The sequence below is a fragment of the Triturus cristatus genome, chromosome 7 (assembly GCF_964204655.1).
Source record: "Triturus cristatus chromosome 7, aTriCri1.1, whole genome shotgun sequence".
NCBI lineage: Eukaryota > Metazoa > Chordata > Amphibia > Caudata > Salamandridae > Triturus > Triturus cristatus.
The window spans coordinates 759895479-759919055 of NC_140590.1; the positions used below are offsets into that span (position 1 = coordinate 759895479).

The 23577-nt window shown below is 43.7% G+C and overlaps 1 protein-coding gene across 3 annotated transcripts in view; it reads right to left on the bottom strand.

Annotated features, from left to right (window-relative positions):
* Window positions 1-23577, bottom strand: part of TMEM235 (transmembrane protein 235) — a 633876-nt gene that overhangs the window by 373296 nt on the left and 237003 nt on the right. For all 3 annotated transcript variants that reach the window (XR_014966598.1, XM_085617478.1, XM_085617477.1), the window contains exons 2-3: window positions 8849-8929; window positions 2067-2204 (exon numbers count right to left, since the gene is read on the bottom strand). Coding sequence is in view for 2 of the 3 variants with exons in the window: in XM_085617478.1 (XP_085473604.1) it covers window positions 2067-2204; window positions 8849-8929 (219 nt within the window). In the remaining variant the exon portion in view is untranslated. The remainder of the gene's footprint in view (window positions 1-2066; window positions 2205-8848; window positions 8930-23577) is intronic.

Consider the following 23577-nt stretch of genomic DNA (forward strand, 5'->3'; position numbering starts at 1 on the left):
TGTTTGAAAAAAATGCTTTATTACACCCTTTGGGTTACTGGTTGAGTGGGGTGAAACCCTACTCAAGCAGCAACCACAATTCCTGTCAGGGTGAATCACAAGCAAACCCTAAATTAACCTATGCTTAACCCTCTGGTAGCATGGCACAAAACAGTCAGGCATAACTTATTAATAACATGATAAAACAACACAAGAAAAAAACCCACACCAATCGAGAAACAGAGTAAAATGTATTAAATTATTTGAGACCAAAGCGACAAAAATCCAATCAGAAGAACCGGAGATGAGCAATATTAAAGATTTAAATGGAAATAGTGCTTAAAAGCATAAAGAGCCAAATGTGGTTATGTGGTCACACCGGCCTGGGACAAAGTCACAAATTCAGGCTGACCACTTTGGAGCATGGGATGGATGGAGGGACCAAGTTAGGCCAGTTGAACAAAGTACCTTAAATCCTGGTTCCAAGGAGCTGCAGGGCTGTGATGCAAGGTCCTGCATCCGGGAAGCATTGTGGAGTGGCAGTTCCAAGAAGGTGCGAGGTCCTACATTAGCAGCGGTTCCTTTGTGAGGCAATGCATCATGCTGCATCGGTTCCACTTGGACCACAGCAGGACTGGCAGAGCATCTTCAGGCTCACTTCCAATGGGGCAGGACTGGGGTGGCACACCTTGGAGGGAGGGTAAGCCTCACAGCAGGCAGAGTCCAGGTGCTGGGCTCAAGGTGGTTGGAGCCTGTTCTGTCCCACACGCTCTGATCAGGAGGCCAACCAACTAGCCCTTGGAGTCACTCTGGTGGTCCTGGGTTCAAGATGCCGGTCCAATCCTTTCCTCTCATGCAACAGGGCAGTAGAGTAGCAGTCCTTTTAGCAGCAGAGCAGCACAGCAGTCCTACAGAGTCTTCCACAGGTGCAGAGGTGTGTACATGGAAAGTTGGGTCTGAGGGTCTAATATTTACGCTTGGTGCCAGCTCTGAAGAAGGAGAAAGTTCTGGAGGTTTCCACCCCCATGGTGTTTGGCATTTCCTGCCTTCCTGCCCTGGCCCCAGCATGTCTGGGTGGCACAAAAGACTAGTGTGAAATAATTTCTGAGTGTGCTGAGGCAGAGCCTTTGTGGTGTGCAAGAGTGGTAGGTAATACCTCCTCTTCCCTATCAAATTGGAGATGGGCCACTCTGCCAACACCAATTCCCCGTTTGAAAAGGCAGATTTTACACCTTCCATTCAATTCGGCCTTATTCAAATTTCTTACCCTGTTTCTGGATAATAGCTTCATTTTCACATGACTTGGAGGATTTCTGGTTTTGTCAGATTTGAAGGAGGAAGGAAGCTTTGAGATTGTAACTACAGTACAATAATTAGCGCTGCCATCTTCCAGCCCCTGGAGAAAAGGCAGCCTTTATCACCGCCCAGGCCTGATCATGGCATTTTACACAAGAACATTAAACTCCCTCTGTGAAGCGGCAACTATCAAGCCTGTCTTCGCTCCCAAGCAGGGGACACAAAGAAAATTCTGACATGAATTCATAAGAAAACAAAGAGTTATGACTCGTTTGATGAGGAAGAGGAAATGATATCAGTTAATGATGGAGCGAGCTGATCTTTGAGAATGAGAACCAGGACGTCGAACACTTCTCTAGTATTGTGTTAGTGGTGACATGACCAAAGGTGGACAATGAATCTTTGCTCCCTCCTATAATTATGAAATGCACAAACAAAGCATTGGAAAGTGTTACAAATGTCTGCGTAAAATACATTTACATAAACATAGTCTAAACAGAACTCATTTACAAAGTCAGAGATGATCCTGAAACTCTGACATGGATCTGGGCCCCCTGGCTCTACTTTGGTACCCCTGCTGCAAACTATGCCAAATGTTGCTTCATGCACAACAACAGGGATGGTGAGGGCTGGGAGGGCTGTTTTCTTGAGATGCCTGGGAAGCAGCCTGGGGTCTGGGGAATCAAGTTACTGATGCTCCAGGTGGGACACTGACAGACCAGCACGCGGAATAACGACCACAGGGGTTTGCCCTATGTGCAGATGAAGAAAAAACAGTGAACAATACTCACTGCCCAGCAGGAAATAAGTCCCAGTAAGAACCAGCAGCAGGAAGTTTCGAGCCAAGGAGCTGACCAGACCACAGATTGCACCAAACACCTGGAGGACAAGACTGAGAGGCAGCAAAACCACAAAGGCCCTATGCATACCTAGAAGGAGAGAGAGGAAAACACACTTTAGAAAGTGACAGAAGCTTCCATAAAACAACGTGTAATCCCTTACACCAATATGTCAGTAATATAGCATGTATGGTAAATAGATTCTGAGGAAGAAACATAGTGGCAGATGTACATAGACATTCGTTTGCAATTTCCTAAAAGCGAATGTATGCTATTCGCTATTAGAAAATAGCAAACAGCTATGTACAAAAGCGCGTTTTACACTGTTTGTGATTCCCAATGGGTCGCAAGGGACCTGCCTCCTTGATATTCAAGAGGCAGGTCACAATTTGCGGCCCATTGGGAATGGCTAGCACTCACAGGGAAGGTGGCCTGCTGGGCTCAGCAGACCACCATGTCTTTTATTTTGAAATGTAGCCCATTTTCCTTAAAGGAAAACGGGATGCATTTAAAAAAGAAAAATTAAAAGTTTCTTTTTAATTTTTTTTTAAGTGCAGACAGGGGTCCATTGCTTAAAAAATGCTGGTTCCCACATTCACATTTGCGAATGTGTTACCACCTCTTTCACGGAGTTGGTAAAGTATGAACATTTTGCGACCCCATTTCGGTCATAAAACATTCATGCATGCCCCTGCAACTTGCTATTAGGGAGGGACGCCCTTGGTGCACACGTCCCTTCCTATTAGCGGCTTTCAAACCCAATTTGAGATTCAGTTGTAGCTTACTGAATCGCAAATAGGGCTTTGTACATTTAAAAATGCTTTTTCGGGTTGCAAAAAGGTTGCGAGCTGAAAAAAGCTTCATACATCTGGCCCATTATCCCTTTCAAGAGCCGATCTCAGGGAGTCTCTGTTCAGCCACTAATGCCAGGCCATTAGTCCATCTCCAAAACGGGGACTCCGCCCCATTTCCTCAATGAGGAAAGTGTTTTCTGCAATTAACAAAATGGATATAGATGCTTGTAAAACTAGGGGACATATGTGTGGAAATGTCAAAGGCTGGACTCTCCTCTGCACCCAAAGCACACAGAAAGGTTGGCATAGTAATAATAAACAGTAGCAAACCTCAGAAACTATAACTGGCACTCCAAGGAATTACAGGAGGAACTAAAAAAACAAATGGTGCCAGTGGGCATCAACATACAACATGAACTACCACTGAAATACAAGCGCATCAACGAGTGCACTGACAATTATTAGCGATCAACTAAAGACAAGGGGGGCAGACAATGACAGGATGCACTGATGAACGGCAAGACAAAGCGATGGATGAAAGGCAGGGGGCATGACAACATGTATCAATCTTACTTCTCAAGCAGAGTACATCAAGCAATAAAATAAGTCAGGATGAACATCAGGGAAATAATGGAAACCAAAAATTCATAGGAGGAGTACAACGGCGAAAGACAAACAGCAGCGGTCATTGGGGCAACCCACTCAAACACTAGAATGACAATTCAATCGACTTAATACATGAGGAGAGGAATAGCCAGATAAGACGGCCAAACCCTCGCAGTTAGGAAGCAACTAACCCACGTCATTCGCATCCCCTATTCCACTCTCCTCGTCTCAGTCTTTACTCTAGAAGGATGAGTCTTCTCCTAGACACAGGCAACCTCATTCTTCCCTCTTGAACAAAACAAGGGTCTTCATTTAAAAGCTTCAAGAAGCGAGTTTCCATTGTGTCTTTCTCCACTGTTTGCCTTGAAGAGACAATACTCTCGACCTCCCTCCTATGTCTGCCATTCTCCATGCGAAGACAGGTCACATGGTTCCTTAAATACTGTCAGGTGGAGAGGTAAGTGCTTCTGTTTTATCACCCAACTGTTCTTTCCCACAGAGCTCCCGCATGTACGCCCAGGCTGCATGGATGCACCTCAGGATATCTCAGGCATCGCATGCCTAGAAGTATTATATCATTCACATAGCCTTTGCTGCCCGTATGTGGGGCACCGCAGTGATTACCCACTTGGGTCGCACGCTACACGGTCTTTGTTTTGAGTCTATATGATAAGCATTTTGTTGCCATGCATGAGGGAACCGAGAGACGTTCTTGTATGATGCTGCTGCACTTAGATGGATGAGGGGTGTGAGAGGCATATGAATAGTTTATAATTATTAGTGTGTCGGCTTCTGTAATTAGCTCAGCAGGCAGTATTATTATAGTCATCATTTCAGTATACCCTGGGTCATAATTTACATGCTGAATGCGCGAGGGGTCGCTTATTCTGAGATCCTATGGATCTGGGGGGAAAAGCAGCATAAAAAGTCAGGCGAGAGACGAGATGTGCAATGATGGACTGGGTAACAGCTTATGATTGTTAAAGCAAGTTCTCGGCTATAAGGTGTCAAGCAATGGTCAGAATATATAGCTAGTCAGGACCTGTCGGTGTGGACTAGGTTAGAGTCATACAGAGTCATCCAGTGGCCAGCAATGTCTAGTAGATTTCTTTAAAAGTTACATGCCTTTCCGATTGGTATCAAGTGGTTAGTTAAAGAGGACTCGTTGATCATATACTATTCGTATGGACAATGCCATGATTGTATATTTGGTAAAGGGACATTTCTACTGCTGCTCAATAGTTGGAAAGAGAACAAAGAGCCTTACTTAGAGTTTGGCAGGTGGCATATTCCATCCCAAATGTGGAGGATGTCCTGCCCACCATATTACAAGTGCAAGATACCCTATGGCACTTGTAATACAGTGGAAGGGTAGCCATCACGTTTTGACAGTGTGTCCTGTCTACTAAACTATGAATTAGTCCCATAGTGACTCTGGTCCTGGTGTGTTACCCGATCCATTCAGCACGTTGTCAGCAGCAGGCCAATGGTGTGGATAACTGTTGGCTGTGCATTTGCTGGCAGTAGCTTATAGTTACAGGTTGTTTGTCAGAGCCAGTAGTCTATGCTTTACCTTGGAAACAACCAGGTTTCACCTCTCATCAGAACCTCAAGTGATCCTGTATAGTTTGCATTTTGCTTGACAAGGAGTTAAAGAGTATTGTGGCTTTGACCAAAGATATGCAGCTGCAGAGAAGTAGTTCTCCTGTACACTTAGCCAGAATGAAGTATTTGAAAGTTCTGCATGGTTCTCACAATAAATAGATTGTGTCAGTGGGTGGCTCTGGGTTGCCAGGGGTTTGCTCTGCTCCTTCACCCATCTGCATAAGGTCTACTAATAAAGAGGTTGGAGTTTAGTATGGGTGGCATCTGGTGAAGCATGCTGGGCAGAGGTATTGGTTTGCTCATTCCCATTCAATGTATGTCACTGCACACAGACCTGGTGACTGGACTCAACAGTCTTTAAATCACAGGCAGAGTCTACGGAAAGATGTGCCCACTCTGCAGCAACCTTTATTTTTCGTACGCGCTCAGCACTACTGTGGTTCTAGGAAAGTACAGAACCATAGCCCGCCCGCCCACCACTGTGACATCTGGAAGTTCCTTTGAGTAGGCAAAAGATAGTTTACAGGAAAAGATAATGAGCTGCTTTCTGTTGGAGCTCACGGGCCCGTGAAGACCCTATGTAGTGAAAGATCTGCAGATCGTCTGTGTGCTGAACGGATCCTCATATGAGTTAATCATATAGCCATCAATGTCTGAGTAAAGGTTCTCAAATTCTAATGGTAAAGAAGTTTGACTGTGTGAGCGTCGATTTTCTACCAATAAAAAGAGCCCTACGATCTGAGCTTGTGCTAACATTAGCCTGTGTTTACTCTACCCTCCATCTTGCCTCAACATCAAAATATATTGCGTGTTAACTGTTGTTGAGTCCGTTTCTAAATAAAACTTTTCAAGTTTTCCCTTGATAAGCCGAAAATGTTCTCAGCAATTTCCATGTTGTACTGAATTAAGGACAGTTCTTACTGTCCCAATATATGTTAACAATTTATCAGCTTAAACCTACAGCTAAGGAGAATGGTTACATCTCAATGTACCACAATGTTGCGAGACTCTTTGAATACATTTTGTAGTTAAATGTTTCTTCTAGTATGTTTCAAATTGGTTCAAACCCTGAGAATCAGGTATTCCCACAGAATGTATGAACCTCTGTCTAAAGCCCTATATAAGAGGGTGGATTTTTCTAGAAAGAGAGACCCCCTATGAACCATCCTATAGGGCGAATCTATACCGGATTTCATTTAGAACTGTACTGAGTTCTTTGTACTTATTACTTGCATACTTTGCTGCCAAATTTGATCACGGCACCTTTTCTGTATATTGCCAATTAACACTTATATAAAGCATTGAAAAGAGACCCTTGGTCACTCATCCTTATGAGAATGTTTCAGCATCGTTGTATGGGTCCTTCTAACTAAAGAGACAGTTCCAGTCAGGGAGCACCAGAGTCAGTATCAGGACTACACCTCTCCCACTCCTAGATGTTGGTGTGCCCCATGAGTTAGAATTTGATATAGATTTCCGTGCCAACACTGTGATCATTAGTATTAAAATTATTTTAAGGTTGTATATAGTGAATAGCTATCCAACAAGAGTTTCCCAGAAATTAGACAAAGGTAGGAACAAGCCAGATATAGAAAACAGACCAAAACAACCAGGTTTAAAGAACTTTATGGAAAATGATCAACAATTGACAGCTTTTCAGTGAGTCGGGCAATGTCTTCCAAAGAATGTGGCCCAAGTATGAGGAAGAACGACCACCCATATGGGCCTTTTTGCCCCTGGGGACCATACGGTGGTAGCAGTTACTCGACCACAGGGATTGATTTGGGTGGTATGGGTCCACCAGCTGGTGCAAGTACAGTGGACCAGCATTAGATCTAGCTTTATACATGTAGCAATGGGCTTGTAAACTCTATGTGTTTGTCCACCGTAAGCCAATGGAGATCATGGAGAAGACTGGACACTGAGGAGCGCTTCGGAAGATGAAATAGAAGCCTGGCAGTGAAGTTCTGAATAACTTGTAGGCGTTTGATGGAAGCCTTGCCTGTGCCCAGCTAGAGAATGCTGCCATAATCCAGCCTCGATAAAGTTAAGGCCTGGATAATTGTCCTCTGTGATTCCAAAGGGTGGGACCTCATGTCCTCTGCTCCATCCCCAAGGCCCTGGATGTGTAACCAAGTCACTGTCTCGGAGGCGCAAAACTGTTTTTCACAAGTAAACTCTCAGCGGGGTGAGAGGCTAGGGGAGCAGTTCTCCAATGTGCGGGAGGCTCAGATAGACGGGTAACCTGAATGTTATTTTTTAAACAGAAACAAGGCAGTAAAGTCCTTGTGTCTTGGCCTAATGGGCTCATTATTGTAAACTACGCTTTATACATCAGTCTGATCAGGCCCAAACAGATCTGTACTTTCTGAAAATCTGATCAGATAAACAGACATCTATTTTAGTTTGAAGCAGTAATGGGTGAATTTGCTTTGCCTTTAAACAGGATTTATTCAGGCTGCGAAGAGAAGTAACAAGTGTCATCAAGAGTTTAAAAACCAAAATTACAATCTTCAATAAGAATTCTTCAATTTGTTGTGTGTGAAATGCCGTCATATGAACACCATCTAATTATGCCTTGCTTTTTGGCTTAGAATCTTTGGCATCTTCTGATAATGTTGTTTCCTCATTACTACACAAATTCAATGTATGGTCACTGGGGGTAATCGAAGCAAAGTGCTGCCAAACGGAGCAGCAGGCAGAGTTAGCCCTTGGCAATGGTCAGTAGCCCTCGAGATCCCATACAGTGGAAAGGAGCAAGCATCAGCTGCTCGGGTCAAGAGTCATCCTGCAGCAGAAGCCTCGTGCCCCTGATGTTGAGGTGGCATTTCAAGAAGAGTCTAGCATGGGCCTTCCATGGGGTATCCAGTCGATGGGGCCTCTCATACCCCAGAGGGATCACTGATGTCATCCAGTAGCCAGGCTGGGGAGATGGTATTTCTCTTCCGCCTCGCTGCGAGTGTGGGAGGGATAATGCTGGTTTCATCGAAGGTTTTCCAAGAGTCTTCCCTCAGGCAGGGGCCTCTTTTCTACATGGCAGATGAAAAACAAAGCAACGGTGGGGAACTCACCTTTCTATTGTTCCTTACAGGTCCTTCTACATTTCTTCCACAGACTCGATCCTATCGGTTATCCTCTGGCTTCTTCGGATTTGGCCTATGAGGCATGCGTCCACCTGTACGGCACCCTCACAGAGGCGATACAGACTGTATAGTGACCTGGGCTGTTCACATATGTCAAGGCCCCCACGGTGATCACCTTTCTCTACTTGATTACCGATTTCTGTCGCCAAGATATTCCCAGCCAGCAAGGTGCCTCCTCCTCCAAGCAATTTCTTCAAGGTGCTGAGAGGAGAAGGACTTTATTTTGTTGCTAGTGAGAAAGGGGTTTATCTCTAGGGCAAGGGCTTCCCCTCATATGGTTAGGACTGTAATGGTGAAGAACAGGGCTCAGAATATTAAAGATTGCCATTCTCTCCTCTTCCTGTGTTCAACATGTGCTGAGTTAGCAAGAATTTCAGAGCGCCAATCAGAGAAATGCTTTTTACATGATAACCACAGTTGTCCATCCAGCAGCATGAATCAGCCATCATCTACTGTCAGTCAGCGATGTGAAGCCCTGCGGTGTGACAGACGATTAAACACACACACACAGATACGGAGAAGAAAACTAAAAAACATAAAAGATGAATTCTAGACAGACTGGACACAAGACCTTCTCAGGACTCACATATTAAATGCTGTTGAGACTCAGGAACTTCAGTGCTCTCCTCTCCAAAGGGGTCGATAAGAGGGATGCAAGCATTCCTCCCTGCAGAGAAGGAACAGAAGGCTGTGGTTAGGGCATTCTTTCCTACAGAGAAGGAAGAGACATGCTGTGCTTAGCACACCTACTTTTACAGGTATGGTTAGGGCATCTAATACTACTCACAAACAAGCATCTTGTTAACCCCAGTACTATTGGGGGTTACATCCAGATCACCTTAGACCCAAAAGGAAATGTACCCTTTTCAAAGAAAAGGAGAATAGGTAGGTGTCTCATTCTTCCCATCGCAAGTCATGCTGTATCAGACAGGGAGTGTTAATAGTCAGACACACTTCTCAGTCAATCTCCTACCTGCAGGTGATGATAAAGTGAAGCGCCACCATTATATCCCAAATCAATACACACATGATTAGTATTTCACAGTTATACGTATTTATTATGTAGTACTTGTTTACATTAGAATGGTATCAGAATTATCATGATTATTATAAAGTACTCAGAAGTTGATATGCAAAGTAGAGCAAAGGTTAAAAAGGTCCCAATCATACTTAATTACGTCACTAACCTGTTGGTCTATTACCTACACAATGTATCTATAATAGATTTAGCCACCCAACCTAAATTGCTGTATTAGTTTACTAAGCCTTATTCTGACAAGCTATGTATAGTTCCCCATCACACTTTAAGCTTTACTCGGTCAGCAGTCGGAATTCAGCCCTCCCCATAGCAACTGGTTGATCTGTCTAGCTCAGGCCCTTTAATGGTATGCAATATACACTTATTGTTAATAGTGTCTCATGGAGCAAGGAGAGGTCACACGTGCTGAGCTACTGCTATGCTACACGAATGTGTAAACATCGCTCTCTGCAGAGGCATAAGGACCTACATAAGCTAATGCTGCTGTTCTTCTTTATGCAAGGTCATCTTTCCTTGCAGTTGCGGCACCACAGAGGTGGTAAAACTACTTCCGTTTCTGTCGGATTAGTTTGAAACGAGTTTATAAGCTGGAAACGTGGCGATCGAGAATGATTTTGTTAGCATTACCATTCAAACAGTCTACTTTTCTAGGCCCTACGCGTACACACACAGTCACTAATGTTGATTAAAACACTGGCAAATGGAGCACTCCATTGACTACAATGGAGTGCTCAAGGCTTCTACTGGCCGGTAAAAGCCCGCAGAGCAACATTCCAATGTTGTTTGAACTAAGGCCTCTCGGAGCCCGAGGGGATTTCAGTCCCATCAGGCTCCTGAAGCCTTTGTTTTATTTGTTAAACCATTCTGTCCTCTAGTGGCAGAATGTTCCAATAGGCTTATAGCCCTTCGTAGCTGGGCTATACCGGCCATTAAAGTTCCGCTCCCTTGTTAAAGGCCCTCCCCTTCGGCTCGGGCCTTGAACCCTGGAGTGGGCCTTTAATGGCCGGTATAGCCCACTACGGAGGACTATAAGACTATGATGTGGTTATGTTTATTAGGCTTTACAGGCAATTTACAGATTATTATCATACGAAGGACCTGTCACAGAAGAGAAAGTCTGTGGATGTACTTCTAAAGAGTAAGGAGTATCAGCTGTGCTTAGGTCTTCTCTAGCTACTGAGAAGGAAGAGACAGGCTGTGGTTAGGGCATCCATTACTACAGAGAAGGAGGAGAGAGCTGTTGTTAGGGCACCTATTCCTCCAGAGAAGGAAGAGAGGGCTGTGGTTAGGGCATCTATTCCTACAGAGAAGGAAGAGACAGGCTGTGATTAGGACATATATTTCTACAGAAAGGGACGACAGAGCTATGGTTAGGGCATTTATTCTTACAGAGAAGGAAAATAAATTCTTTAAAAGAGGACATTCTTAAGGTTGGGAATTCATTGGGAAGGAAAGGGGCATGCTGGGATTATGGCATTCTTCCCTGCAAGTTAGGGTATCTTTTCCAATTAAGAAGGAAGAGACAGGCTGTGAGTATAGCTTTTCTCAGTGAAGGAAACGGCATACAGATGTTATGCCAGTCAGATTTTTGATACTTCACTGTCCCATAGATGGCCAGGCAACTAGAATATGAGTTACTCTGCTTCTAATGGTGTGTCCATAAAAAAGGACCACAGGGAAGACACTACGTCATAACACAGTCATTCAAACTATCATTCCAATCCGAGAATGGGAAAAGGACCACACAAGTTTTTTTTTGTTTTTTTTAATGTATTTTTATTGACTTTCCACAACAAATATCCAGACATCAAATTGCGAGGCATTGACATTCTCGTGCCGAGCACTGGTTATATAGAATTACAGCAAGCCAAAAGAATACAAAGTCATTTTTAGAGTACCTAGGAGAGAACTTCAATGTCAGTGCATAAGGTCTAGGATCCGTGGAATGAGTTCGTATCTGCAAACATTATATAGGTATACAACACAGTCGCCCGCATCTGAATAATTCAATACGTCATGTTCGGTTCTTCAACTTTAACGTTTTGCTCAAAACTATACCCTTCTATGAAACAAAAATTACCCACACCTCCCCTCCCCTGCAAGCCCAGCAAACAATTTCCAACAGTAACACATTTGCATGTCCAGTACATGATCCTTCGTGTACCCTGGCTCCATGTTCCGTCCCGTGTGTATCCTGCATCCCTTCTGTAGTGTAGAATATAACCCCTGGTAATGCAAGGAGCCTGCACGATCTCTAACCAGTGGTCCAAAGCCTGGCTGGACACTAACATGGCTCCTCAAGAGGGTAATATATCTACCGCTGCATATTCTTCCAACATTGCGTTCCAGTCCATCAATATAGGTGTTTTATGTAGGCCTCAATATTCCTCCCTTTGTAGTTCAGCCCCTTCCAAGGACCACACAAGTTAACCAGATTAGTGACTGAAGGTTATATGACATCAGCTTCAAAGACCCACAACACCTGTGCATCCTGGTGTAACACACGCAGCAGTCCGCCTCAAGGATTTAGTGACCATGTGAGCCTATAAGACTAAGAAACCTCGTCAGACCTATGAGGACTCGGAGACCTCGTCAGCCTCAAGGCGGATTCAGAGACCGAGTCAGCCCCAGAAAGACTAAGAGACCCGGTCAGCCCCAGAAGAAGCCAGAGACTCTCTTATACTCAAGTTCTCAGAGTCCTTCAGCTTCCAAAAAATGAAAAGAGACCTCATCAGCTTCCAGAATTAGAGAGACTCTGTCAGCTTCAAGGACTCATAGATCCTGTCCGCACCAGACAGACTTAGAGACCCCATCAGCATCAAGGACTTAGCCTCAGAATGACTCCGAGACCCTAGTTAGCCTCAGAATGACTCCGAGACCCCGACAGCCACAGGGACTTCGAGACAACATCAGTCTCAAGGACTCAGAGACCCTATCAGCATAAGTAAGACTTAGACACAGTTAGGCTCAGAAGGTCAGAATGACCCAGTCAGACTCTGAAGAACTCAGAGACCCCCATCAGCCTCAAGGTCCCATCACTGTCAGAAGGACTCAGATGCCATCACGCAAACAAGCATTGGCAATGCCAATAGGTCTGGCTTTAAAGGAATGTTCTACGGCAATGTGAAGCATTCCCAGTAAATTAGCAGTACCAGTAAATAGTAAGGGAATGGATTAGTATTTGTGTGGAAAAGCAAAGAACCAAAGAATAATATTGGTGTAGATTAAAAGGCCAGGTGACAGTTGCACTGTCAAGTCATACCTAAACATCCATGTAGGTTAATATTGATCTCTTCCCATATGTGCTTTAGCAGGATCACAATGTCGCCTGTGCCCCGGATAGTTCAAGCTAAGGAAGATGGATAAATAAACAAAATGACCACAGCTGTGTGGAGGGCATGCACTTTTTTGAGCAAGCACACAACTACTGTCCAATCAAAACATGTACTCCTGGCTCCCAACATGTGGGCGGAGCCAAAGTCCCACTCTAGTGAGGTTCACATAATTTTCTGGTGACAGCTGGGCTGTCAAGCCGGCCTAGAAAAAGGACTCGGAGACCCTATCAACCATAGGAGTATCAGTGACCCAGTCAATCAGGACTCAGACCCGCTAACCTCAAAATTACTCAGTACCTGAAGCTGATGGGATTTTAAGGCTGACGGGTAATTTATAAAACCCTGTGTTAACTTCTACAACGTGGTATGTGGCCGCTTGCAACTGTTGAATATTAAAGCTACATTTTGAATCCTACTTCTTTAAGTCTTTATCTAAATTGTAGGTTTCTGCAGTGTTAAATGCCTCAAGAACCTTGAGAATATCAGAACGAAATTATTAATTTATTGAGAAATTACTGTCATGTGCATGGGCTGTTGATCATTTTTGGTCATTCCTATGGCCCATGCAGTGTGTTCTCTGAACTGATAACAAACCACTTTGACTGCTTGTTTGGCCCGTTTGGCAGCTAAACTTCAGTTCTATCAGTTTACTGTGAAGCATGTCCTAGGGTGGGCTAACATGCATGTGAAATGCATGTCACAGTTGGCACTAAAACCAGATCTGCTCACTGAAGATGAGGAGAATGAGTGTGAAGTAGCATATAGTCTGAGGTAGGACATACCATGTAAGAAGTCAACCGTTAGAGTGCTCGTGAGACGTTTGTACTTCCATAATTAGAGGACTGTGGCCCGTCTGAGCCCGTCAGAGACAGGAGGAGACTGGACTGGGCCATCTTATTGACAATTTAACTTGTGTAAACTGTTCCTTGCTTTTCTGTTGTTGGTATTATTTTTGTATAAACATCTGTCCTTACACTTTTGTTGTCTATATAGCGTGGGGTAATGAGTAGAACCAAGCGTAGGGGAAGGGGGGGGCCCGGTGTAGCGGGCACACTAGATGCGTTTCTGTCGCTGGCTGAATCAGTTTTAACACATGAAATTCAACTGACAGAAAGAAGACTCTCTTTAGAGCCTCAGAGTCTCTCCAGTGGAACCATACCAATTGGACCATCTTCAGTTTCTGAACAAACGGAGGTTACTGACTGTCCCCCTCAACCGAGGCAATCCCCCCTGGAGTGTCAGCATAATGAGCCCCCTATGCTAGATTGTTCAGCTAGTACTCTTTCTACTCTAAATAACTCCATTGCCAGTACACTAACCCGCCAGCTAAGGAGTTCTGTAGCGGTAGGGGGGCACATAATCAGAAAAAAAGGAAACGCGCGCCCTTCCAAAATCAACGCAACAAGCATCCAAAATGGTGAAAAGGAAGTCCATGCCTTGCGGGCGCGAGGGAGGCTCGAATGAAGTGATAATTCCAGATGCTCAGGGATTATGTAGACCTAGTAATGTAAGTAGTACTGAGACCGAGTTCCTAAATAGGGTTGAGGAAAAACTTATGGCCCTTTTAGATCCGCTAATAGTAAAACTGGCCAGTATAGATAAGAGATTGGTCTCAATGGAGCGGTATCTATTTAGAGCACCCCATCCCCCCAGTAGACAGGAACAAGGACAAGTGCGTATGGTAGAGTCCAGACAGAAGAGGATTGAGGATTACAGACCTTCCACAAGTGAAGCTATCCCAACTCCCCATGTTGAGGAAAGGGCGTCAATGACCAACCCCTTAGTATATCTAACTTCAAATACTAATACAACCCATAGAGGGGGTTTAGTTGGTCTGCGAGCTCCTGTGCATCTACGGGGGGGACACGTGAATGCTTGTATGTCCCTGCATCTTCCATTTGAAGCAACACCCTATACAGTTGTATTAACAAACGTACCACTGCTCCCCTCTAACACACAGGAGCATTGGTCATCGCTTAAGAACAAGGCCCTTCATTTGTTAAATCCTAGATTAGGGGTAGGGAACGCACTATTTAGTAAATTTAAAATGGTGCGAAGAATTCCCTGGGTTGGTAAATCCCCAAAGGCTTTTATGGGTGATTGCGTGGTGATTGCGTGGTCCTAAGCTTTAGGTCTCCGCGATTGGTCCAGGAAATTTTGGAAAGGGCTGGGACTGGTTGCTTAACCAAGGACGATATGGTAATGGAGCAGTTTTAGTAATGGTTCGAATAAATGCCTTCGATATTTGGGGTTAAATATTATTAAAGATATTACTTTGATTGCGTCCAATAATTTTGCCAGGATCGCAAAGGAATGTCGGAAACTGATGAGAGCTTGGGTGCATCTTCCTCTTACTCTAATTGGCAGAGTTAACTTAGTCAAAATGTCTATCCTTCCCAAAATCTCTTTTTTTTAACACAATCCCTCTTTATTTTGAACCTGCTTTGTTGTCTAAACTTCAGGGTGAGATCAGTTCTTTCATCTGGTGCAACAAAATCCAAGGATAGCTTGGAAAAAGATAAGGCGTCGTAGGGAGAAGGGGGGCTTGGCAGGGCCCGATCTACAAATTTATGCCTGGGCTTTTCAGCTTTCCCATTCACGTATGCTCTTAAAAACTCCTGCAGGTGATGGGATTGGCACCCTGTTTTCCACTTTGTTGAAGAGCGAAGGAGCTGGGCAGTCAGGTTTTTTGTTTAAGTTTGGAGACCCTAAATTTTTCAAAAAGGTGAAGTTAAAGATTTGACAGGGCCTGGCAAGAACTTGGGCAAAAATTAAATCTTCTACTAAACTAGGGTATTATTCCAGCAGAGCTCCCCTCTGGGACCTTCCAGAGTCCCCAAACTGGCTAAATGATGCACTTGCAGTACCACTCAGGGAATCAGGGATAGCTGTTTGGGGAGATCTTTTTGTGGAAGGGATCTTGATCCCCTGGGAGGATTTAGTTCGTAAAGTTGGGCCCAATCTCTCAAGATTTAAGTATTTACAAATAGTAAGTTGGTCCCAAGCAGTAACATCACGATTCACACGGCTTGATAAGTTTGTTCTAGGGGGAGGAAACTACTTGGAAACTCTTTTGGTTGATCATACTCCTGCAAAAAAAGAGGTTTCACTATGGTATTCTTTAATATTGGATGAAATGGACGGCGAATTTGATCTCCCAAAACAGCTCTGGAGCTCTTCACTGCCAGCCTCTAATGTTGTAGACCTCTGGTTGAGGTCCTGTAAATTGTTGTGGGAATTAGTCAAACCAGCTTGGCTTCGCAGGAATCACCTGTTCACTTTACATAGAGCTTATTATTCTCCACAAAGACTTTCGAAATTTTCTGCTGGAGGCCCGGTGGCTTGCCCGAGATGTGGACTTATGGAGGCGGCTGATACACATATGTTCTTTGAGTGTTCCCATTTAACTTCTTTTTGGGATGCAATTAGTATCAAACTCTCGGCCAGCCTGGGTCGCCCAATATTAATAGATCTGAAACTTGTAATTTTTGGAATAGCAGACAATTTACGATCTATGGCTGGTAACCTACTATTTTACGCAATGTTAGCGGCTCGAAGAGAAATTTGTAAACGTTGGAAAGAACCTACGCCACCATCTTTTTTTGAGTGGCGTAGTTCTTTGCTTCAGCTCTCTAAACTAGATTTAGCTAGGGCCGGTAATCGTGACAGGAGAAAATACTGGAGGATGCTGGATGGGACTGCTTGAACTTGCTGGGTTTTTTTTTTTTTTTTTTTTTTTCTCCCAGCTCCGATGATTATTCTGCCATAGTGCCACCTTGCTGTTTTATTGATGGTCTCCCTCTCTCTCTTGCCCAGGCACACATATCCTTTTCAGCATGAATAACCACAAAGATGGTTAACTTCTGTCAGCTGGCTAGCAAGGGTTGAGCTGTTAGGGCGGCCGTGGTGGCTGTAGGGCTTCTATATTTGATCTCCCTCCGTTTGCCCTCCCAGCAATTGCTGCGCCAGCACAACGGTGCGCCCGTAGCTCCTGTTATCCAAGCAGCGGCTTTCAGTAGTCTGGAACCATGGCAGTAAATGAGGAATAAAAAAAGAAAAAAAAAAAAAAAAAAAAAAAAAAAAGGACGATATCAGTATACTTCCCTTGGGTTTCTTCTATAACCCGCGTGGTAATAATGCTAGAGGTAGGGGAGCCCTGAGGAATGTCTTTTGTGAACAAGGTACATATAATTATGCGGTCCCTACATGTAATAGGTTTGAATTATTCTCTTCTTTAGAGGATATCGATTGACTTGAACACAAATTAAGTGCCATTAATCACACAGTGCCTACGGCCACCTGTATATCAGCTATGCTCAATAACAGTGTATTTTCACTAACATCACTAAATGAAAACAGACTGGATAGATCCCCGGGTAACATTATTTATGATGTGTGAAGAAGGGGATTGCGGCTTATTACATCAGAGTATTACGACAGGTGAGGGGATCCTAGGGATTGTTCATGAACGCCAACCGGGTACCTTGGTGTGTGAAGTAAACAAGTCTCATTTTGGCCCTGTTTTGAAATTAGTTTCCTGGAACGTAGCAGGGTTATGTTCTAAGATAACCTCAGTGGACTAGGCTACTTTTATTGAAGGTCATGATATAATGACCTTCCAGGAAACTTGGGCATTGGACCACGTTTATTGCCAGGGTTTTATAAATTTCTCCAAATCGTCTCAAGGAGGACTGAGGGGAAGACCTGTGGGGGATCAACAACTTGGATAAGGCAGTCTGATTGTTATAGGGTGGACGAACTGTTTATTGATTGCAGGAACATTCTAATAATTAGAATACAGATGTTAGATGTACCTGATTTGTTGCTTATTAATGTCTATGCTAGGGGTATGCAAGGTGGGAAAGCCTCCCCCACTGTGGCTCTCCTAGACATGTTTTTAAATGATTATAAGGGTGTAAGCAATAAGATAATAGCAGGAGATTTTAATTGCTCCTTTGAGCCCCTTGATGATAATGATGTCAACCTCAGTTATGAGGAGGATGCCCTGTGGAATATACCTCATTTGGATATTCCTCCTATTAAAAAATGGACTGGGGCAGCCCTGCAGTTAAAAGTGTTTTGCTTGGAACAAGGGGTAAGGGCTGTAAATGGAAGATCTCTTTCGGATAGGAGGGCTCACTCACCTTTAATAACGGGTTGCGAAGTAGTCGCATTGACTTTATTTTCCTTCATAAGGAATTTTGGCCTCCCTATTAGATATGGTAGTTTGGGAGCGGGCTGAGAGCGATCACAACCCATTAGTGCTCTCTATGCAGCTCAAAGGTATTCCCATTATCGATAAGCAGGCGCCGGGATCTGCCTATGTTGAAGTTTACACAACAAATGACGCAAGGAAGGTTAAATCGACGAAAGTTATTAAAAATGTATTTACATCAGATGAGGGAGCTAGTGATGAGTGCATTGACTACTCTCCAAATTTGTGCCACTCAAGAGCATGTGAACTTAAAGGTGGCACAGGTCCACAGTGAATTGTTTTGTAAGTTAAAAGGTTTTTTTACCAACTCGGGCAATCAATTTAAAAGCCGATCTGGTGTTAAGGCTGCCACCTGGTACGGTGAATCATGTAGAGAAGCATATAGACTTTTAACTAGGGCTATAAGATCTAAAAACCGGGAGGATATAAGAAAGGCTAGGGAGGGGTATAAGTCGGCCCAATTGAAAGCAAAAAGGGAATGGGATGACCAATATTGGGTGGAGCTGCTTAAGGCTTGTACAGGGAGAAGCATGGCTGCTTTTTGGCATCTTGTGAAATGGGGCAGGAGAGATTCGAATCGGGTGCCAGAAAACCATATAGCTCCCGCGCACTAGGTATTCTATTTTAAGACCCAGTTTGCAATTACAAACCCCTCCCAGGAAACATTTGAATTGCCACCTTCTGAATCCTTCTTGAATTTTACCAAAAAAGAGGTGGAAATAGCACTTAGATCAGTCCCAAGAGGTAGGGCACCCGGGTTAGACGGTATTCCGGCGGATCTGTTCCTTCATGATATAGATATATGGGCATCCTATATCCAGCTCCTTGTGAATGCTATCGCTAGTGGAGCAACTATGCCCGATACATGGTCAGGAGCGGAAATCCTCCCGATTTTTAAGAAAGGTGACTGTTCTAACCTGGATAATTATAGGCCAATAAGCCTCATTGACTGTATACAGAAAGTTTCTGCTAGAATGGTACTGTGCCGAATCCAAGCCTGGATGGAGGAATTTGACATTTTGTCACCGCTCCAGGCGGGTTTCCGCTCATGTACCAGCACCATCGACCAGGTTTTTAGGTTTATTTTAGTCTACTCGCGTGTGGTTATTTTAGGTGGGGCTACAATCTATGCTGCATTTGTCGACCTTAAGTCGGCTTTTGATCTTGTTCCCCGTGCCAAAATGTGGAGAACCTTTTTAGAATTAGGCATGCCACTAGAAATTTTAGCCTTTTTAGTTACTCTACATGATGCAAAATATGCGCAGGTACGTTGGGACACTCAAGGAAGTGTTACGCAAAGGTTTTCTATAGCGAAAGGGGTTCGACAGGGGTGCGTTTTAGCACTAACCCTTTTTTCATTGTAAATTAATAGGGTAGGCCAGTACTTCCAGAATTTCCCCACTGATGCTCCCACGTTAGCAGGTCTGAAAATCCCCCTGCTTATGTTTGCAGACGACACCCTCATACTTCCTAAGACTCAGAAGGGTTTACAGTTAGCTTTGGGGAGATTTGAGGAGTTTTTTCATGACCATGATCTCCTAGTGAATGTGGAGAAAACAAAATGTATGGTCCTACATAAGCATAAGGGGCCCGATTCACAGAACTAACTTAAGACAAAATCCTAAACTTACTACCATTTTGGTATTCACAGAAGGCACTTACTCATTTTGGTATTCACAGAAGGCACTTACTCATTTCGGTATTCACAGAAGTTAGGAGTCCTAACTTTAGGACTCCTAAATGCCTTCTGTGAATACCGAAAGTCTTAAAATTAGGATTTTACTCAATTTAGTAGTAGTAAAGTTAGGACTCCTAACTTTAGGACTCCTAAACTGAGAAAAATCCTACTTTTAAGACTTTCGGTATTCACAGAAGGCATTTAGGAGTCCTAAAGTTAGGACTCCTAACTTCTGTGAATACCGAAGTGCGTAAGTGTCTTCTGTGAATACCAAAATGAGTAAGTGCCTTCTGTGAATACGAAAATGGTAGTAAGTTTAGGATTTTGTCTTAAGTTAGTTCTGTGAATCGGGCCCAAGGTGATTAATGGTAGAGTAGAAATGAAGGAAGGTATTCTGGAACAGACCCAGTCTTTTACTTATTTGGGGGTAACAATTGGCAGTAAACTTAGTTGGAAGCCTCAGATCAATTTATTAACTCTTAGGCATGCTCAGCTGTCAGGTGCCCTGTTGAAGGAGCAGCAATTTTCATATACTAAACCCGTCGCTCCAGTTTTAACAATTTACAATACAAAAATTAGTGCCTCTGTCTTGTATGGGGCCGAATTGTGGGGCTTTAAGAATCTTACCCCCCTTATAACAGCCCAAAATAAAATTTTGAGGGCATTGACTGGTCTCCCTCAGTCAACTCCCTTATTGCCCCTATTTTTAGATCTTGGCTGTTATTCTGTCAAAGATGCGGCGCAATTCAGACCAGTAGCGTACTGGAGGAGATTATGGGTTACCCCGGAACTGTCCCAGTACGCACAAGCACTTTTGGAAGTTAGGGAGGCTGATAGCATGCAAAAAATTCCATGGCTGAGACGAGTAAAAATTACCTTGTCAGAGATGGGAATGAGTAGTTTGTGGCAAAATCCCATGAAAAACTCCTTTCCTTCTAAGAGCGAATACAAGGCAGCATATTGGAATATGATCAAAATGAAGCGCTTCTCTGCCTAAACAGGATCATCTTTATCCAGAGCCTTTTTAGAACATAAACATGAAGTTAAATACGAAAAGTACTGGGATTTTATTACCCCCAAAAAAGATAGGAAACTGTACCACCAATTTAGGGTGGGATCTCTTCCTACCAATTCATTCGCTAGTAAATGGAATGGTTAGAACCACAGTAAATGTTCGTTTTGCCCCAAACAGAATGAATCATTGGCACATATTTTATTTGCTTGTCCAGCTTACAAAGTCCCTAGGTATAGATGGCTAAAGCCTGTCTGTTTGATCTTAGGGACTAGGTCAGGCAGCGAAGCTTTTAGGATTCTAAAAACATCTACGAATGAAACGATTGTGATTGCAGTCGCCAAATTCCTAAGCTGGATGTGGGCTATACGTGCTAAAGAGAGGAGGCAATGTTAAACTCACTCTTCTTCGAATACGTGTTGGGGGCGATTAATTAGATGTATTGTGTCGCATTGACCTTAATGTATCCAATTGGCAGCCTTTATAGGATCTTATGAGTGTTACGCCAATTATGGTGGGGGATCTATTTTTAAAGATTTTTAGTGAATTGTATTATTTATTGTTTTAAGCACATTCTTACTGTGAACCGGTTATCTTTCTGTTCATCACTTTTTAAAGGAACAATTTTTCTAAATACTGATGACTATGAAAACCTATAAGAATTGCTTTTTTTTTTTTATTGAGAATTTACTGGTGTCATACATAGGTTTATACAAATACATAGTCTTATCAATCCTATAAGATCATGAAGAAAGCACATAGTGAAATAAGCCATAGCACATGCATATAGTACAAAACCAGGTTGAAGATAAACAAAAACAGTGGAATTTCATCATTCATGATCAAGAAATAGAAGCTGCGGAGATTATGTACTTAAGCTTCTCCAGCTAGCGAGTGGTGCCCATATATTCCTACCCATTTCCCTTACTTTTTTGCTTTTTAGTTCGTATAAACCAGACTCAATATTGTGTATCCCGAGCAGCCTTGCCATCCACATTTGGAATGTGGGGGGGGGGAAGGATCTTTCCAGCCTGCAGAAATAAGGATACGCAACACAGCGGCAGAAATAAAGACCAAGGCTTCCGCAGTGCTACACAGTTCAATTTTCCTATCTACTCCTAATAACAACAGTGTAGGGGATAGGACAATTCTACATTTTAACAGCCCCTCCAAAAAGTTTGATATTTCCCTTAGTATCGTGGATAACTTATCGCACTGGTAGAACATGTGTATTAAATCCGCAGGGCCAGTCTGACACCTAGGGCACTTATCGTTCTCCACCACTCCCCACGCATACAGCTTCGCCGGAGTAAAATACAGGTTGAACAACGTTTTGTAATGCTGGGCCCGTAGGTTAGATGAGCGCAATAGTTTCTTATTTAATGTGAGAGCTAAATCTAGATCCACATCGGGGTCGCCTAATTTAACTGCCAATGCGGATTCTGTTTTCTCCAACTCGTCCTGAATACCCGCCATAAGATGATTATAAATGTATTTTATTTTATTTCCCCCATTCCCTAAATAGTCCAACAAGGGGAAGCGAGTTAATACCGAGATTCTCGGTCTAATAGCCATCAGCGTTTGGACTAACTGTCCATACAAAAGCCAGTGGTTAGACGGGATCCCATATTTAAGCTGAATCACTTCAAACCCAATGACCGCCCCCCCCCTCCAGAATATCCCCTATAGTCCTAATTCCTTGTTCATTCCAGAGCGGGCAGTTCATGTCCGTACCCAAGTACAGGAACAGGTTAGAGTTCCATAAGAGAAGATGCGCATTAAACTTGGGAATCTCCAGCAGCTTTTGAATAGCTTTCCAAGTTCCCCAAACCCCGCCCATTATCTTAAACCTGGCCTTCTCATAGTATCTACGATCCACCTCCCTCAAAAGTAACCCTACGGCCTTCTTCCCCAATAAGAGCTCAAAAATAGTTGGGGGATCCCAACTATCTCCCTGGGCCACTGTTGGTCTAGGGACCTGTTGAAAAAGTATTGACATATGAGCCAGAAGGCATGAGAGATGATATAATCGAAGGTTTGGAAGGGCCATGCCCCCTCTTTCATACGAGAGTGACATGAACTTCATAGAGCGCCTGGTTTTCCCAAATTGCCAAATAAATATTGCTTCCAGATATTTAAAATGTTTTTCCTCCAACAGTAGGGGGATGGCACGAAACAAATACAGGACCTTCGGAAAGATTGACATTTTAAGGACGTTTACCCTCCCTACCAGAGAGAGATGTAAAACGTCGAGTCTTTTTAACTCTGCTTCAATCGATCCCATAAGGGGGCAATAATTTTCAGTATTGATCTTATCCACTGCAGCATTGATCCTTACCCCTAAATAAACTGCTGAGTCTACATATCTGCTGTCTGACTTGATAATGTTCTTGGTACAAATAATCTGGGTCTTCCCCTCATTTAGCAGATACCCAGACCTACTACCAAAGTCCTTTGCCAACTCTACGAGTACAGACATCGCCTGCTGTGGATCGGTGGTAAGAATCGCCAAATCATCAGCGTACGCTAGCAGTTTATTTGTATACCCATTAACTATCACTGGGCTGATCCGAGGACAGTCCATAATTCTATGAATCAGGGGATCTATATATAGCGAGAAGAGTATCGAAGAACAGGGGCAGCCCTGACGCGTTCCTCTCCTAATCATAATTTTCTCCGAGCTCTCTCCCATTACCGACACCCTGGCCACCGGATCTTTATACATGGCTCTAAGAGCTTTAATAACCTGGGGCCAAATCCCCTTCCTACAAGGATACCCTAGAGATACTCCCAGACTACGCGGTCAAACGCTTTCTCTGCATCGAGGAGGATCATGGCCATCTCTCCCCCCCTAGCAGCATGGGCATCGAACAAAGCAATAGCTCGACGAGTATGGTCCGTGGTGCCCCGCCCGGGCACAAACCCGTGCTGCCAAGGGGAGACAAGACCGCCAATGACCCTCCCCAGCCTTTTGGCCCAGATTTTCGAATATAATTTAGTGTCCGCGTTAATAAGTGATATAGGCCGATAGGAGCC